The sequence below is a fragment of the Varanus komodoensis genome, unplaced genomic scaffold (genome assembly GCF_004798865.1).
Source record: "Varanus komodoensis strain SLA01 unplaced genomic scaffold, ASM479886v1 scaffold5, whole genome shotgun sequence".
Lineage (NCBI taxonomy): Eukaryota > Metazoa > Chordata > Lepidosauria > Squamata > Varanidae > Varanus > Varanus komodoensis.
The window spans coordinates 1,765,518-1,783,314 of NW_025336087.1; the positions used below are offsets into that span (position 1 = coordinate 1,765,518).

Consider the following 17,797-nt stretch of genomic DNA (forward strand, 5'->3'; position numbering starts at 1 on the left):
AGAGGCAATATATTATTAATCGGAGATACACATAGCTACAAATATTTAATACTGATTTAAAATCAAATGCTAACTTTGCAAACTGGCCAGAGAGCCTCTGGCTTATCGGGTGGTATAGAAGTAAAATTAGAGAGGGAGAGAGAGAAAGAGGGAGAGGATGGATGGACGGAGAAGAGGGAAAGGTGATTATCTGATGACACCAAGAGTCAGAAGACAGGGATAGAAGAAAGGCTGTACTGGATCAGATTGAGGATACATCCTGTCCCGCATTCGTAGGAAACCCACAAGCAGGACTTGTGTGCAACTGCACCTTCCCACCTGTGTTCCCCAGAGACTGGCCTATATAGGCATACCTCTATCTAGAGGTATAGGCATGCCTCTAATATCAGAAGCAGCATATAGCCATAAAGGAAGCCACAGCCCTGAATTTATGAGAGCAGAGCAGGGCTGTTATGGACTGGAGGGCTTTCATGCATAGGGTCACCGTAAGTCGGAAATGACTCGATGGCACACAACAACAGCAACATATACCCATCAAAGAGAGTTACCCCTGATAACCAACTCTTCCATGAAGAGGAAAATCCTCATTTTAAAATTTGGATACTGTCCAATCCCCTTTTAAAGTTTTCCAAACTGATGGCATCACCACTTCTTGTGTAAGTGAAGCTCCATGGGATTCCATGGGTTTTTGTATTATGGAGATGGAAACGAATGGCTCCAAGCTGACTTCCTCCACCCTGTGCATAATTTTGTGCATGTCTCCCTTTACTTGCCTTTTCACAATGCTATACAATCCCAGATGTTCCAACCTAATCTAAATAAAAATTAGTATGCAAGGGATTGTACCTGGGGAGGGAAAGAACAAAAGATTGTTTGGACCGGAATGAAAAGCTCACACAAACAAAACATACCACCAACAACTCTGCAACTCTTTCAGTATTTTGCCTCTTACAACGGTAAACTTGAAAATACTTGAATGGTAATGTGCTACTTCAAACTATCGCCTAGAGTGAGAATCAGGCTGTGGGTGGCAGCAGGGAAGAACAGAACGCTGAGTCCAGGGCATAAGCTCAAGCAAGAGCCTGGAGCTTTGCCAGGGGGCCAGAGGCTGAGGCAAAGGTCAGAGGCACAGAGGAGAGCAGACTGATTTCACGCAGAGAGAGAGAAAGACAGTAAAAATAAAATTCCAAGGTCAGTTTACCAGGTGAGTCGTTACAGTGAGGATAGGAACTGATGGAACAAGGCAAGGTCTACTCAGAGGAAGGCAGCTACAAGGCATGGAGGGATGAGGAGCCAAAGAACAGGGAGGCCTGTGAACAGTTTGCATTGTTGTGGCAAAGAGCCAGCAGTGCAAAAGTGCCTTTTATGTAAATCTCCAGGACCTGCAACACATGATTGATTCCTAGCTGTTCACCCACAGAGAGGCACCTGGTTCTGCAGAAACTTACAGGACCAGCCAGGTTCTGATCCTGACACCTAGAGGCACTGTGCCAAGAGAGGCCTGTAAAGTCAGGATACCAGTCACAAAATGCACAGGCTCTTCTCTATCCTGATGTTTTCCTTTTATGGAATTCTGGGGGGAAATGTCTCCATTTTGAACTGTCTATGTATGACTGTGTGTCCTTCCAATGCTCCAAAGCAGATCCAAACCTATAGGAATAGTCATGGGTTTGAACAACTTTGGAAAAAACCTGCTTCACTTCAGACAGGGTCCCCTTCTCTCCAAAGTGGCCCACTTCACTTCAGGCTTTGGACTTTGTCTGAAGCAGACACATACATCTAATTTACAATGCTTATGGTACCATTCCGAATAAGGCAGATCTTAGCGCTAAGGAAATTAATTAAATGACCTTCGGAAATTCCCCGTATTTGAAAGTGCTATCCGCAGCAGATGGTAAGGAAGAACAAACCCATGAAAGAAAATGGAATGGAAATGGCTCAATTATTGTTATTATTATCATTGCTTCTTTTTAAAGTATCTGCCATCCAGTTTTGTGTCATCCTAAGGCCAGTTACAGAATAACTTTAAATGAAAATCAATGTGAAGCCTAGAATGAAGCAAACTCACATACAAGCTTAGCACACTTTCTGCTAGTGTCATGCAATCTTTAAAAACAAACACAACAGCAGGCTACCTCATTTGTGGCCCACCATAATGAAACAATCCCACTAGACATATACTGTGGCCTTCCAAATCAAGCTGTTGTTTTTTAAACACAAACGGCGGAATTGGGTGGCTTTGTCAGGCCTCTGGCACTGCCGCATTTGAGCAGTAGGCTATGTTCGCCTTGGTAGGTTGGCGATTGTGTAGGCCTGAATGACACACTCAGGCTCTGAACTAGAAAACTGGATGTGTCCTTTTTTTGCGTGCTATAGAGGACTGCCTCCAGAAACTGCCCAACCCAAGGCTCAAAAATGCATTAAAACACAGACTTTCATCTTCCTATTGCACGAGCAGCTATGTCGATGAGTGTCCATGTGCAACACACACACACACACAGAATGGAGGGTGGGGGAGAAAATGGATGGATGGATGAGGGTGAGAGAGAGAGAAGGTAGAAAGAGATCGTATAGACATGGAATGATTTTAGTTACTTTCTTGATCATAACGTATTGATCTTAATTTCAGTTGCACCATTCGCTGGCATTGACATGTTTTGCACAAGTGATAACAATTCCAAATTTTATGTTACTTTCAGCAGCAGCATTTTCATTTTATTTAAAATAGCATTCCTACTTTGCAGACCTTGTCAGAATGACCAAGCTTGCATTTCATTTCAGTTCTCTAGCCTATGATCTAAGGAATAATTTATTATGACACTGTTTCTGTAAAGCCTTCAGTCATTTCAAGGAGAACTGCACAGGGATAGGACTTTGCGGATTGGACAGCAATAGGGCAATCACATGTGTCTAACAAGTCACAGCTGTTGCAGAAGGAGCACATTTAAACTTTGATGCATCCAAATGATAGATTTCTCTTGGGGGGAGTTGTTTAGCCACTGCTTAAATGAAAACAACAAGCATATCTGAAAACTAAGAAGTCACATAAAATGCTAGTTTATTCTCTATATTATCACTGTCTATTTCACACACACAGAAATTTGAACGTTCTTTCATTAACTAACTTAGGGTGCAGTCTTAAGCAAGTTTGGACAGAAAAAGAATTCCTACAGCTTCCAGCAAAGCATGCTAGGCTTGCAGGTCTTTCTTTTTTCCAGACTTGCAGAGGATTTTGTCTTCAGATGGCAATCCTTTAACCATTTAACTAGGCCTCATTGACCTTTACCAGACTTCCCAGCCATATATAAGACTGCAATGAGAAATGGGTATTAAAACAGTTTAGGAATACTTTTACACCACAGTGTTTCTATCTACAACAGAAACTGGGAAATTTTTGTATTTCTTAATCAAAATCTTATGAAATCTAGTTCATAACGTCTGTCAAAGGAATCCAACAGGTTGAAAGGACATAAGTTTCATGTTTACACAGAAAAGTAATCATCCCTACCTTTTGCTTTGACTCTGAAATCACTGGGATAGGAAAGGTTTCCATACTGACCATGGTACTTCTATATCAGAAGTTCTGGTGATGAAAGCCACTGAAATGAATGATCTTAAAAATGCAGGTGAATTATTTCCATTAGAAATGTTTTAAAGTCAGTCCTGGTGTGTCTGTATCCAGGACTGCATCAAAACTAGTTTTTGAGATGTGAGAGGTTTATTGATGATGTTAATATGCTGTTTGATAAAACATCACAACAAAGCAAACTTTGAGTAGTATATCATTTTGTATCATGATTCCTTTCCAGTGTGCAGGTGTTGACATGAAGAACAAAGTAGGAAAGGAATCAGGAAATCCTTTCATTGCAAACCAAAAATAATCTTTTCCTCATCTAATGTTTTAGAACATTTTTTAAATCTTGCACAGGTGCACCAATCTGCCTGCAGCTTAAATTTGAATCTTCTTAGCTGAAGATGCATCCTTTACTATAACTGATGATTGTGGAGGATGTGGGTGACATGGCTCATTTCAAATAACTGCCTTTATGTTTGGTAGAGATACAGTCAATTATTATATACATCTTCAGCTGACCTTGAAAAACGATTGCTTCCTGAAAGAAATGACTGCCATTGGGAGAACAGTTATTTTGAATCATACCAATGTGCATGCAAGCACTTCCGCACACATGAACTGTGCAGGAATTTCATCTGCTACTGCAGGAAGCGAGCATGTGGCAAGGACAATTACATTGTGGCGGAAAGAAGAACTGGCGCAAAGGCATTGTGTCTGTGGCATAACAGCAAGCCCAAAAGCAAAAGAGTGGAATGGACTTTGATGCCCTCTCTGAAGAGCCACCATGGTTTTATTTCTATATCTTTTAATTCTCTCAACTACGCACAGGCTGTCAACCTCTAGACCTGATCCATCCAAAATATTCAAAGTGAATTGCACGGTGTGGACACTGGCCTGGCTAGCCCAATAGGCTACTTTAGTCCCATATTATCACCACAGCTTGGCTACTTAAGATATTCTAAGTGGAAATAACAGGCATTAGATCTCTCATCTTTTCTATTTAAGGCATGTGTCCTAAACTGCCAAGTAGTATTTCACCCACCTTGTGTCCTATGCTACTTGGTACAGTCCTTGATACACACACACACACACACACACACACACACACACACCATTGTGCTGCCTGAAACTGAACTCCTACGTATATGCAGGTGCATCTGGGGCAGTGGGACTTACTTCAGAATAAACACACAGAAGATTGCATGGTTAGAGCTGCAACAGCTTTTTGGCTGGGGCTTCTATCTTAAACGCCATATAGGGCTACGGAGATATGTACCTGCCAGATCTTGGTTTGATAACAGGATAATTACGTTCACTTACGCAGCAGCTTCATGAGAACAAATGCAACTGCTGCTTTTTCTTTCAATCTACTCTTTCAACACTGGCAGTATACCTTTCTTAGCAGGTGTTGTCCATGCTTCTCAATTCCTCAAGAATCATTCTAAGACTCCCTTGGCTACGCTTCGGACCCAAAGCACTAGTTGAATGGGTGTCACTTGTCATTTATTTCCTCCTTCTGGGGATAGTAAAGGGTGAGCAGAGCAGCTTTCCAGCTGAAGTGCCACCTGGAAGAATTCCAGACACAGAGTACCAACTGATGATGAGTGAAGCACCAACTCTGATGCCATCTGGCTGAGGCTGGGAAATCCAGTACCCAGAGCATGGATGGTTCCCCACCCCTCTTAAAAGCAGAATTCAACCATCATAATACACAGAGACATTAGCTGAAGGCAGAAATGAGTCATTTACAAACAAATGAAATGGGTTGATAGTGGAACACATTGACCAGGATGGAAAAAAGCTCTGTTAATTTATTGTCAGGCTTTGTTGGTCATAATCTTGTGGGATGCCAAGGCTGATGTGACACGGCTCTGTCGGCCTTCCCAGGATCTCTCCACTGCCAAGTGGCAGTTTCAGTTTCCATGTGCATGTGCATGTGAACTGGCAGACTCTCTCAGAGCCCTACAGAGGGAGGGAGTAGCTTGTAGAGGTGTCATTCAGATTAAAGCAAGGCTTGATGGGCAACATCCAGGCTGGAAAGGAGACTTGTATCAGGCTAAAATGGCTGTCTTATCATGGTTTGGTGGCAGACCAAACTCCTTGTGTAGCCACTCCTTGCCTGAAAAGCAGCAGCTCAGCCTCAGCCTGCCATCCGTCTCAGGATGAAGGATCTTTACATTTGGATCCACCACTACTTGGCTGGCCCTAGGGAAGCTCTTTGCATATGGTCTCTCTACCTTTCTGAACCCTTTATCCTTTGTACTTTGTGAAGACTTCACCATGGACTTGCTATTGAATATGTTCTGATGTTTTGGATGTACTAAGCAGGCTGCAAGGTTGGTTCTCACCTTTGCATAGTTTGCAAATTAGTTCAGATACGAAACCTCTGGTATGATTGCTTGAGCCAGATGACCTCAAGAATCATTTTGCTCGTGACCCGTATTCCCTATAGCGGCACAGAGATCCTTACAGGGAAACTCACAACTGGGTCCCTCCCTTTACTGTGGGAGGCAGCATTTTACAGCCATGAGAATTCTGTTACAACTCATAGCAACTGTCACCTGCTATGTGTGGTTCTGCCAAGCTCATGCTGTGAGATTCCTTGCAATAAAATAATCTCACTGATTTATACTGTTCTTGTTCTTATTGCCAGGATTATGATCTGCAGGCGCAAGATGCTGACACTTTCCATTTTTCCTCCTTCTCGTTAAAATGCTGAACAGTGAAATTCAAAAGCAGTTGTGGCATTCTGGTACTACAGAATGCAGAGAAAAACTGAAAAGAGGTGCAAATTGACTATTTCACAAAACTACCAAACAACCATTGCTTGCATGGTGAAGCTTTTGTGCCTCACAGACATTCTCTGGGACCAAGTCCCAGTGGTTTCATCCACGTACAATTCCTCATACTGTAAGTGTGTATAGAGTTGCGAACTAAGGTTAGACTCCTAGTTCTCACTGAGTTTCAAAGGTGGTTGGGATGTGATTACTCTTCTGCGGCTCTTTATTGAACACGATGCAAAAAACTGCTCCATTCACTCCGACTCGCTGATTTGGCAGTGCTTTTGTTCCTTCGGTTCTACACTTGGTTCCCTCAGCAGTTCAGTGGCAAATATGCACTTTTTAGTTTCCAATGTATGTGGGGAAGGAGACGCAAAGCAGAAAACTGACTGCACAGAGATTGCCAAGACATACCAGTCAGCAACTCAGTGACCTACTTTTATTAGAGTAATTACATTTTTGAAGATATGTCACTATTTTGTCAGGAAAGCGGCACTTGTGAGGTGTCAGCAAACATGCCACTTATCATTAAGGATGTTTCTGGATGCTCGCGTTCACTTGGATGCTGTGAGACTGGCAAGATCACGCAGAAGGCTCTGGAGACAATATTCAAAAAAAGAAATACTAACCAAAAAGGGAGGAGGAAGCTCATGCAAAAACATCAGAGTGTGATAATTATTTATAAGGGAAAACAATCGTGCAACTTAGAATGCTAAGATATACCCATGCTAAGATGGGACAGTTTGGGCAAATCAGTAACATAGAATTAATCTGTATTTTTAACAACACCAGCAGCAATTAAATATATTGAAGGTAGTGCTTAATTTGATCCAGGATTCAGTGTGGTTCAGCTCTAGATTTTCTTTTAAATTCTAGGATTCAGCAGTAGTTAAGATACTACAGTATTTTTTAATCACATGCAATGTGCGTTCTGCTACCAATACATGTGGAAAACGGCACATAACATTCGGGACTAGCTTAGTGTTTCTAAGCTACTGTAAGAATAGACTGAAGCAAAATGTGACAATGCAATAGCTTCTGTCCAGGCATTCAGTTTAGAAATCGAAACCTCAGTGTTCGTTCACTTTATAAAAGATGAGGAGCCATTCAAACAAGCCACTGGGCCCTTTACAAGTGCTCACAGTGCAAAAGCCATTGCCTTGTGCTCTGGGATATATTCAAGTGAACTGACATCTTTGTGAAGGGGCCATATATGCATCCATTGAGACTGCCCAGTTGATTCTTTGGAGTCGTCCTGACTGCACCTCCTGGAATGGCTCTACCTGGGGAAAGGGAGATCTGAAAAGCATCTTCACATGCCACACCTCTCAGGCACAAGCTTGGTCATGACTCATGTGCCTCCAGGGCATTTGCCTGGGGGATATCTGCTAGAATGCTTGCAGGACGATAAACCTGAACAACTGCACGACTCTGAAATATCTGCAGATCCAAGGCACTCTCTCTGGGGCAGCCAACCTTTTACCATAATGCCAATGACAAAAGGAATGGGGAGCAAGGGATAACCTGGCCCCATAATTTATTCCCTTCTGTTTTGAGAGCAATGCAAAGAAATGATGACCATTATCCCATGCAGCATGTTTCCATTCCTCTTTGCCAGATGCTTGCAGTGAGGATACATGATAACTTAAGGATGTGCTATTCCATTATGTGAGACTGTCACATTGATCCATATGCCAACCAGCCAGAAGGATCAAGATGATAAACTATAAACCTGATGGTTTATAGTTATTTCTTTCAATACTTCATGAAGTCAAATTATTATGGTGTATGCCAAGATGAAAAAGAAGCTAATCACAGTTTCACACTTTGGGGTTCTGCCAAAATATAAAATAATAACTTTGAATAGTAACAGTGTTAAATGTATCATCCATCAGATGCACTTACTGAGGTTACAAATGTTTGTGCTTTGTAACTTTCATGATGGTTACAAAGGTATGTTATCCATTAGTATAGTGCTGCATTGGCAGGTGAGTTACTGAGATTCCACATAAATTCTGACCCACTTACCCATCACTTGACATACAAAAGATAATTGGTTCACAATGGTCATTGTTCAATCCATGCAATACACTATTTCTGAAAACCTTCTTGTTTGAAAGCACTGAACTTTATCAAAACTCATCTTCAAATAGGATTCACTGCACTAAAGCATGAATTATCTCACAACTGATTGTAAAACATTCTACACTGGGAGCAGCCAATCTTCTAATCCTTCAAGGATCTTCCAGTAGAGTTAGACCTTTCATTATTTAGCTCCATCTTCCAGAAATAAGTCAGTGAGTCAGAAACAGATAAGGAAAAAAGTTTCAGTTATCTTTTGAAAAGTTGTGCACTGCCCAGTACTTCATGTGTCTGCATTTGTGCGTAGCCAGTTTTACACTGCATAACACTCTCACCAAGGTAGCTTGTAAGGAGTAACACAAGTTTAGCAAATTCACTGGGAACAAATTAGCAAATAATCTGGGCAAGAGTAATCTACCAAAGTGCTTCACACAGCTAGCTTACCATTCTTCTTGTTGCTTTCTCTATCTCCCTTTTATCCAAAGAACTACTAGATAGTTTCTCAACGGAATGCTGCTCACCATTTGCTCCAGCCTTTGATTTTTGTCTGATGGGCTACTCTGCCATTCTCAGCTAGGGATGGGTGATAATTTGGTTCAGTTAAGCTTTAACGTGAATTTGTGAAAGTTCTCCATATTTGGGACAAATGAACGTGAGGTCACTAACATGTAAGGCAAAGCATATAACAAGAATAACAAAATAGCACAGGCAAAGCATAAGTTAAACAAATGAACCAGAAAGGAACTCTTCAGTGCAACCAGCTCCAGTTCTCTTCATTTAACCTCTTTAGGATTCAAGAGGAGAACTTTCTGGTCAACTGACTAGAGATTGGTTTGCCTGATATATCATCAATGCCTTAATCTGGTATGGAACAAGGGCCAAATTGGACTCCCACTTGAAGACTACAGGCCATGTCCTTTTGCTCAAGGTATAACCTTGGGTTGTCAACAACCGGCATTGTTCAGTAATTAAATCCCCAACTATGACTGGAGCTTCGTGGACAATACCATATGGAATACCCTTACAAGAAAAGCTCTCTTAGTAGGGTTGTTGGTCAATACATTCCAACTGTAATCCATAAAATGGTTGGTTGAGCAAGTGGGGGAGCAGCCAAACAACTGGCCAGCCAAGCAGGTAGAGTTGGCAAGCAGCAAAGGTAAGCATCAATGGGGTGGCAGAGGTACACCAGCAGGTTGCTCCAGAGAGCCCTACCTATTTGGCTCATAGTCTTCTGAGTCACCACAGGACCACTGTGCAGTATAAGAAGTTCTTTCTTATAATCAGCAACAGTCTCAAGCCCAGTGAAAGGCAGGGCCCTCCCGTCTTCCTGTTCTACCTCCTAGTTTCTGGGTCACGGCTGGAGCTGACTTCAGCAAAGTCACCTGCAAGGACTCGCGAAACATGAGCTTTGAAATGTACAAATAGATTGTGGATGAGACAGAGACATGTGTGTAATGATAGTTGTGTGACTTAAACTGCAGCTGACATCCTAAGAAAGCACCGCCTTCCTAATATAACTCCTTCTTTTTTCAGTTTAAAGACTCCAAAAGTTCTTAAAACGTTTTCTGACTGCACCCCGGCTTGGCTTCATGAAATCTTTCTGGGGACTTTTTTTTATTAAAACTGAACCCCTAGATTTAGTCCTGTTTGGTTTAATGTGCATATAGTGATATTATTAGTATTATTAATTTTGAGCTGAAGTGCTTTCTCTTACATGCTAGCTCGCTCGCTCTCTCTCTCTTTCCCCCTCCCTCTCCCCACACACACACACACTACACACACACACGGGGGGGAGGGAACAATAGATGTAACAGGTATGCAAAAATGAAGATACATACTATGAAACATTTATTAAAATGTAAAGCATAATAATGGCCCTGATGAGAAGGAAAGGTAAAGGAGAAGCTGCTTTCCTAGGTCCTATCCAAGGCCTCTCTAGTTTAACATTTTGATTTCCCACAGTGATTGACCTCTCAGAACCCGGCCACAAATCCATCCACCTGCTCAGGACATGATTACAATACCCCTTTATACCCAGCTTTATACCCAGCTGCTGGTCTTCAGAGGCAGCTTCCCCTGATGATGGAGCTAGGGTATAGCATGCATGGCCAGGAACCACTGACAGCTTTCTCCTCCACGCCAGCTCCTGTGCTAACAAATTCCACAGTCTAACTATGCATGTCTGCCATGAATCTCCCACCATTCAGTTACAGTGGATGCCACTAAGTTATTGTATTAAGTTACAACAGTGGGCAAGGGGACACAGGACACTTTTTGTCCACATTCTTCACATACTGAATAATTTTATGCACCGTCATTCATGTACACAACACATGCAAGACTCACAATTAACTTACATTTAAAACAGGCTCATTAGAAAGAAAGACATTCTCACCCCACACTTTTGGCTCTCCTTCCAAGCTCTCAAGAGCCAAAACAGAGGAAGGAGGGGGAAGTGAGCAAGAAGGGGAGCTGTGGCTGCAGGAGGGAAAATGGCAAGCAAGGAAATGGGAGATGGGCAAGAAGAGAACAATGAGAGAGAAAACCGGAGGAGGAAGAGAGAAAAAGCAAACCAGGAGCTATAGCAGGAGTGCCAAGTGGGGAAAAGAAGGCAAGACATAGAGGGCAGGTCAGGTGAGTGCCAGGTACCATAGCTTCCTCTCTTCCCAGCACAGAAGGAACAGAGGGAAACCTCCAACATGGGAGCCAGGCTCAGGATACAGCAACAACTAAGCCCACTGCCTCATCCTTTTCATCTCTCTGTCCATTGGTTTGACCCACCACCTCAAGACCACCTTCAGAACCAGTTCACTATGAACATTTCTATTGTTGAAAACAGCATTCTTCTGGGCATTCCCTTCTTTGTTACTAACAGAAATCAACACATTTTAAATAGAACATTAAAAAAACACAATGAAAAATGAACAATACTTACAACCATACCATTTAGGGACACCCAGCAATCTTGTGGGAAATCCTGCAGCAACGGTACCAAAAACTGAAGGCAACCATCCCAGTGGCAAAGCAGCAGCATCATACCAATCAGGTTGAAGATTCGTACCACAGCACTTGCGAGGTCATATGTCATGTGGAAAATCTGGAGTTAAAGGGACAAAGAAGAGACACGAATCAAAACTGGAAGCCTAAAACTGTACTCAATCACATTCAAGTGGAATGATCATTCACTGTGTAGAACAATGCTGTTTGAAACTGATCCAAGCACCCCACATCAATTAATTAATTATATTTATAGCCTACCTTTTTTTTCCTGGCAAAGAACCCAAGGTAGCATACATGGTCCTCCTGAGATAGCGCAGTGACTCACCCAAAGACACCCACTGAGCTACATGGGCAACTGGGAACCAGAACCCAGATCTCCTGAGTCCAATACTCTATCCACTACACTTTGATAAAATAGTGATGGAAAATCACTTTAGACAGATTGGAGAGTTTGGGACAAGTTCCAGGGTTCATGTGGATTGATGGCAATGCAAGCAAAGCTGGACAGTACCCACACTTTAAAACTGTCTACAATACTCCAGGGTTTTGGTGCAGAGTCCATGTATATTCTATGATTTAGTTGGACAGAAGCTTAAGAACTTGGGAATGGAAATCTGGCTTTGTCTAGATCAGACCTTTGCTCAATCTAGAGTAGCACTGACAAACACTGCAACATTTCAGGGTTCCAGATAGTACTTCCAGCCCTAACTAAACATTGCAGTGACTGTATGTGGGACCTTCTGTATGCAAATCATGCACTCTGCCATTGAGTTTGATGCATAAGAATACAGCTGCTGAGAATAAGAATGGCAATTTATGGGAGAGTGGGTGCCTTCACGCCAGATGGGCTGCACTTCCTCAATCTACAATTTCTATCTTGAGATTGAATGCATATTGGTATCATGTGGTTTGTCAAACTTTGACAAGCCAGTGCATCAAAGCCCATTCCCTCAAAGTGCTTGGAGGCAAGACTGTTTGTGTGGATCAGGCAAGACTGTTTGTGTGGATGCCAAATCCAGAAAAATCAGCAGTGTGTTTCTAAATGGTATACTTTGCAATAGCAAAATGCTCTACATTGGCAAACTGTAATGATGGTAGGAATCTCCAAATAAATTTCCCAAGCAACGTTCCTTCCTGCAAATTTCATGTTATAGTAACGAGTTGCCTATCAGATTTTGTAAGCAGAGCTTTAAGCATGTGGGTTGTCCATTGTGGAATCTTGCATATTTCATGCATACTTTTCTCTAGCATCCAACTCCATTTATTTATGACCTTTCCTCACTCCCCTACATTACCAATGCACACCATCATGATGTAACTGAGTGTACATCTAGTTGCATCTAGGTTGTTTTCCTGTGGTGTAGAAGGAATGGACAAAAGTGCTTGTGCCAATCAGTAATATAATGAACGAAAAGAATTCTTGCATAAAACCACATCAAGATTGGTGCATCTACATGCATCCACTTTCCCTTGCAAAAGAGGGCCCATTTGTTTCTATATATATATTACTTCCATAGGTGGAGCAAAGTAGTAAAGACTGCTCCCCAGTTGTTAAGATCCCAATCTATATCAGCCCCCTCCCCACATACTCAATTTGCTCTGCTCCACTCTTTTAAGGAACAAAGAATATCTCCACTTAAGAGATGAGCTAACCATATAATGTCAGAAGTGCGTTCATGGTGCTGAACATATCTTGCCTTAAGTTTCAGCATCACAGACAGCTCCTTAAAGATTCAAACCCGCACCCAGAGTGGACAGACTGGCCTGCCACCACCAGCCTCCAGTTATTAATGTCATATGTTAAACCAAACTCTAGGACAACACCCTGAGGGAGGCTAACAGATAGACTGGAAGCAAAGAAGGATGTTCAGAGCCAAGAATGTGCAACACAGCTCCCAGAACTGAAGAGAATGCCAAATCTTTTCCTATTAATGGGACCTGTCAAGATGACATTTGTGGCCTAAACTGATATTTAGATATACTAAATATCTACTCTGCAGTCCTTATTTATTTATTTATTTGGAATTTTTGTATGCTGTCCCATTCGCATAAGCCTTGGGACAACTTCCAACATCATAAATAAATACATATACAAATACATTTATATAAAATCTGGAAACATCCTGGTACAATATTTTAAAACCAATAAATAAAATCAACAATTATTAAAATATCGTTTAAATAAAAAGGTTTTGGCCTGGTGCCAAAAAACAAATAACGACAAATAAAACAAATTTTTGGGCACTTAAATCTGACAACTCTTCAGAGACATTTGCCAACCACAAATCCTATTTCAGTTCTTGCAGGTGAGAGCACTCCTAAAATTAGGGACATGTACAAATCACCCTAGAATCCATATTGGTGAAGGACATTATAGATAACTCTTCAATATGTAGATTCTAGAATATGCATTGAGGGAGGCATTATTTGGTGAAGAAGCTTCAAGACTGAACTAGCTATTCTCTCATTTCTCAGAATAATCAAAGAATTATTCTGTAAACCTTAGAGTGCAGATACCAACACTGTGACGTAGCAAAACTAAAAACAATCTCAGTGCAGTGGGGGACAGTATTAGCCAATTATTTCATTAATGGCAGATTAGAAGCGATTTGAAAAAAACACACACTATATAGCTTTTAATAAAACCAGCTTCCCATTGAAGAGTCTCATGATGACATGGTTGTTATAAACTAGTCAAGCATTGCGCCACTTGGAAAATGCTTTTGTGGCACAATCTTTGGCATGTTTAACAAGGGAAAGGCTTATAACACTCAGCACAGCCCAGCCAGACATGCTGGACTTTCTCTGCCTCAGCATGCAAAGGGCTGCAGCTTTAAGCACTGAGTAACTTCCACTCCTAAAAGCAACGACTACTGAAATGTGGCTATCCTAACCTCTGAACTCAAGGGATGATGGGCATTGAGTCAAGGAACATGAAGGCATTCTCCTCCATGCTTCAGCCAATTTTGGCCATCTCTCTCTTCTGCCCCTGCCACTCTTCCCACCCAAAATGACTCCCCTCCGCACTGGCTGCAAAGTCACATTTGCAACTTTGAAGGTGGGGCTGGTGCAGAAAGAGCGATGGTGGCTGCAATGGCAGAGGGTGGGCCTGTGTTTGCCGACAAAGCTCCAACTTTGGAACACATTTCCAAGGTCAGAGCAGGGACTCTGATCTCTCCTACAACCATCTAGACAGTGTCTAGCAATCAAAGAATTGCACCCCAAGTGCCATAAGCTACAGACTTCAGAAAACTGCCATTAAATAACCACTCAACCTCAACCGTCCCGAGATATAGTAAATTTGTCATGCTATGGATTTTCAGTTCAATTCATTTCATTTCATTAGGAATGAATGTTTATTAAAGGATTATTTTAAATAACCACTAAAACCTTTCTAATTGATTTATTTCCATTTTTCTCTAAATATCAATTGCGCCAAGCAAATCAAGCATTTTACCCCACTTGCTGATAATATGTAAAATCTTGGAAGGAATGCTGTCTAACTAGAATCCCTTACTTTGCTCCTTATAGAGTCTAGGCAAAATGATATTGCATGCCCTTTATACCATCTGGCTAAATATACCCTTAGCAAGAGGAGGGAATGGATCAGTAGCACGGGCAGCGGCTACAGAAAGGAATTGGCCAGAGAAGTCGTTGATGTTTGTTACATGATCATCAGCATTTTACTGCACTTGGCTAATGATCCCATTAGATAAGGAAGCACACAGGTTCTTTTTCACACCTAAAATACTTTGAACATTGAAAAACTCACTCTGATCTTGATTTGAAAGACTCATGCCTTGCATGAGTCATGATTCTTAATGATACTAGATGGCTGTATCTAAGTAAAATGTTTGTAGCTCCCATTCGTTTTCTACAACATTCTTTCAATTCCTTTGGAAGGCATTCTGTTAACTATCTCTGGCACTGCATTATGGGGATTATCTCCATACCTGGGATAATAGTCTTTTAATAGATGTGCTATATATATTGTTTACTTAATTAGTTCTGAAGACTGGGAGCACTGGATGTAACTATGTAGCACTCATGTGCCACATCTGATCCACAGGACTCCTCATATATTCCAGTATGACCCCAGCCAAAGCCCCTTCCTTTCCTTGGAGTCAGTACCTTCAGAAAAGCTAAGGAGAGAGGGAAGCTCAGTAATGGAATCTCCAGAAGATGCTATCTCAAAATGCTTGGAGTGTTCTGAAGTGTTCTCTTCTATTTGCCAATGATCACCTATTTCCCAAGCAGCTGGGCATCAGTGGAAGACCATGGGGAGGGAGGGCAAGCCCTGGGATGTTAGCCTTGATGGAAGGCAAACTATGGGGTTGCCAATCTAGCCCAAAAGTCATGCTGGATCACATCAACAGTCCATCCGGTCCAGGATTCTGCTCATACAGGGGCCAACCAGCTCTTCAAAGTCACAGACCAAACCAAAAATTATTTGAGCTTCAAATGGCAGAGGTTAACCCTGGGACTTTGTGCAATGAAAGTATTGTTGGTTTAGTTTCAGGCTACAGTCCCACGCTTCTATGTTCTGCAGTGGTCAATTACATTTCTGAGAATGTTTACATGGGATTAGAAGACATATCACCAGCTTATCAAGAAACATATCAATGCTATTACTTTAGTCATGTCATTCTTATCATTGAATGATGAGCTGAACATTTAAAATCCTACATTTATCAATTCAGTTTGAGGAGCTGTGAACTCGCTCTGCTCAAAATGGGAGTTGCATCTGAGAAAGAAGCAGGAGGAGCAGGAAAGGACCTATGCAGAAGCTGCTGAGCAGAGGCTGTCCTTCATACTTTAGCTTCATACTTTCCCTTCCCTTCGTCAAGCCTTAGTTCCACTGAAAGGAGATAGGAGGCAACCTTCTTTGCTCTAGTATGCATGCAAGTAACTGCCCTGCTTGTGCCCATCAAAAATTTGACAAATTCTTGAACATGCACTTGCATTCATCTTGTTCCAAGTTCCTTGCTTGTTTGCACACACATCCTCAGTATTCCAATCAAGTCCTGCTTTAGCCCATGGAGCAAATGTGTGTATGTTATTCTTGATGCCATTATATCATATTGTATCACTGCCTGGTTTGTACAAGTCTCCTGTACAAGTCTCCTGAGCGGTTGCAAATATAAACAAGAATAGAGCACCAGGCTTGAGGCAAGACGATATTTGGAGAACCCTCGCAATCTTGAATATGGCTTATTCACCTATCATAGAATTATTGAATAGTAGGATTGGAAGGGCCCAATGATACTTAGTAGTAGTATCATTAGTAGCAGATGGTGTAGGCTCCCTCAATAAGTAGGGGACAGGCAAAGTGAGCTTTCTAGCCAGATATCATAGAATGTAGACTGCAGCATTGGAAAGCGCTGAACTAAGGTTCATCTTGCAGGTATACGATCTAAAAGGCAGTTGTGTTTGCATATATATTATGGACACCTGCAGTCTTTCAAATGATGTCTGCTGTAGAGTAGCATAATAGAGAAGTGCTTTCTGATGATGCCCACAAAGTGCCCATCAGAATTACAATGGGCCCTTGGTGCTCAATCATGACTCACATTGAAACCAATTAGGACTTATGGTTCCAGTGGCACTACAACATGACTAACATCCTCTGAATCAACATCAGGAAGGACTGTAAATTCTTCCTAACTTCATGGTTTGGCTAATATTTTCCAAACATATTCTAAATATTGTCACTTTAGTAATTTTCTTCATATTGTGAGCTGCCCCGAGGCTTCAGCGAATGGGGCGGCATATAAATGTCTTAATAAATAAATAAATAAATAAATAAATTTCCAAATTCTTCAGCCATTACTGAAAGACTCTGTCTAAAGCACAAATCAAAAGTCATCCTCTTGATTGATATCAAATAAAACAGATATGTGAAAAGGATATGTGTAAATACTATGTTTATATGGAATTTATGGAAATACATGGAAAGAATAGGATGCTTGTGGACAGTTTTCACATAAAATGATGATGATGGAAGAGTAAAATAGCTGAGTAAGTTTGGCTTTGAGGAGAGAAAACTGAGTGGAGATTTGATAGTACCTTCCAAATACTTGAAAGGCTGACATACAAGGTGGACCAGGATCTTTTCTCAATCATCCCAGAGTGCAAAATATGGAATTATGGGCTTAAATTACAGGGATCCAGATTCCGGCTGGACATCAAGAAAACCTCCTGACTGTTTAAGCACTACAGTGATGGAACCAATTACTTTTGGAAAAACTTCATGACTGTCAGATGAGTGTGGCAATGGAACCAATGGTCAAGCGAGGTTGTGGGCACTCTCACACTGGAGGCAGCTATTTGCCAAGGATGCTTTAACTTGGAGTCCTACATT

The 17,797-nt window shown here is 41.6% G+C and overlaps 1 protein-coding gene across 1 annotated transcript in view; it reads right to left on the bottom strand.

Annotated features, from left to right (window-relative positions):
• Positions 1 to 17,797, bottom strand: part of HCN1 (hyperpolarization activated cyclic nucleotide gated potassium channel 1) — a 204,912-nt gene that overhangs the window by 75,535 nt on the left and 111,580 nt on the right. Inside the window, exon 3 of the mRNA XM_044446426.1 lies at positions 11,372 to 11,533. Coding sequence (XP_044302361.1) covers positions 11,372 to 11,533 — 162 coding nt within the window. The remainder of the gene's footprint in view (positions 1 to 11,371; positions 11,534 to 17,797) is intronic.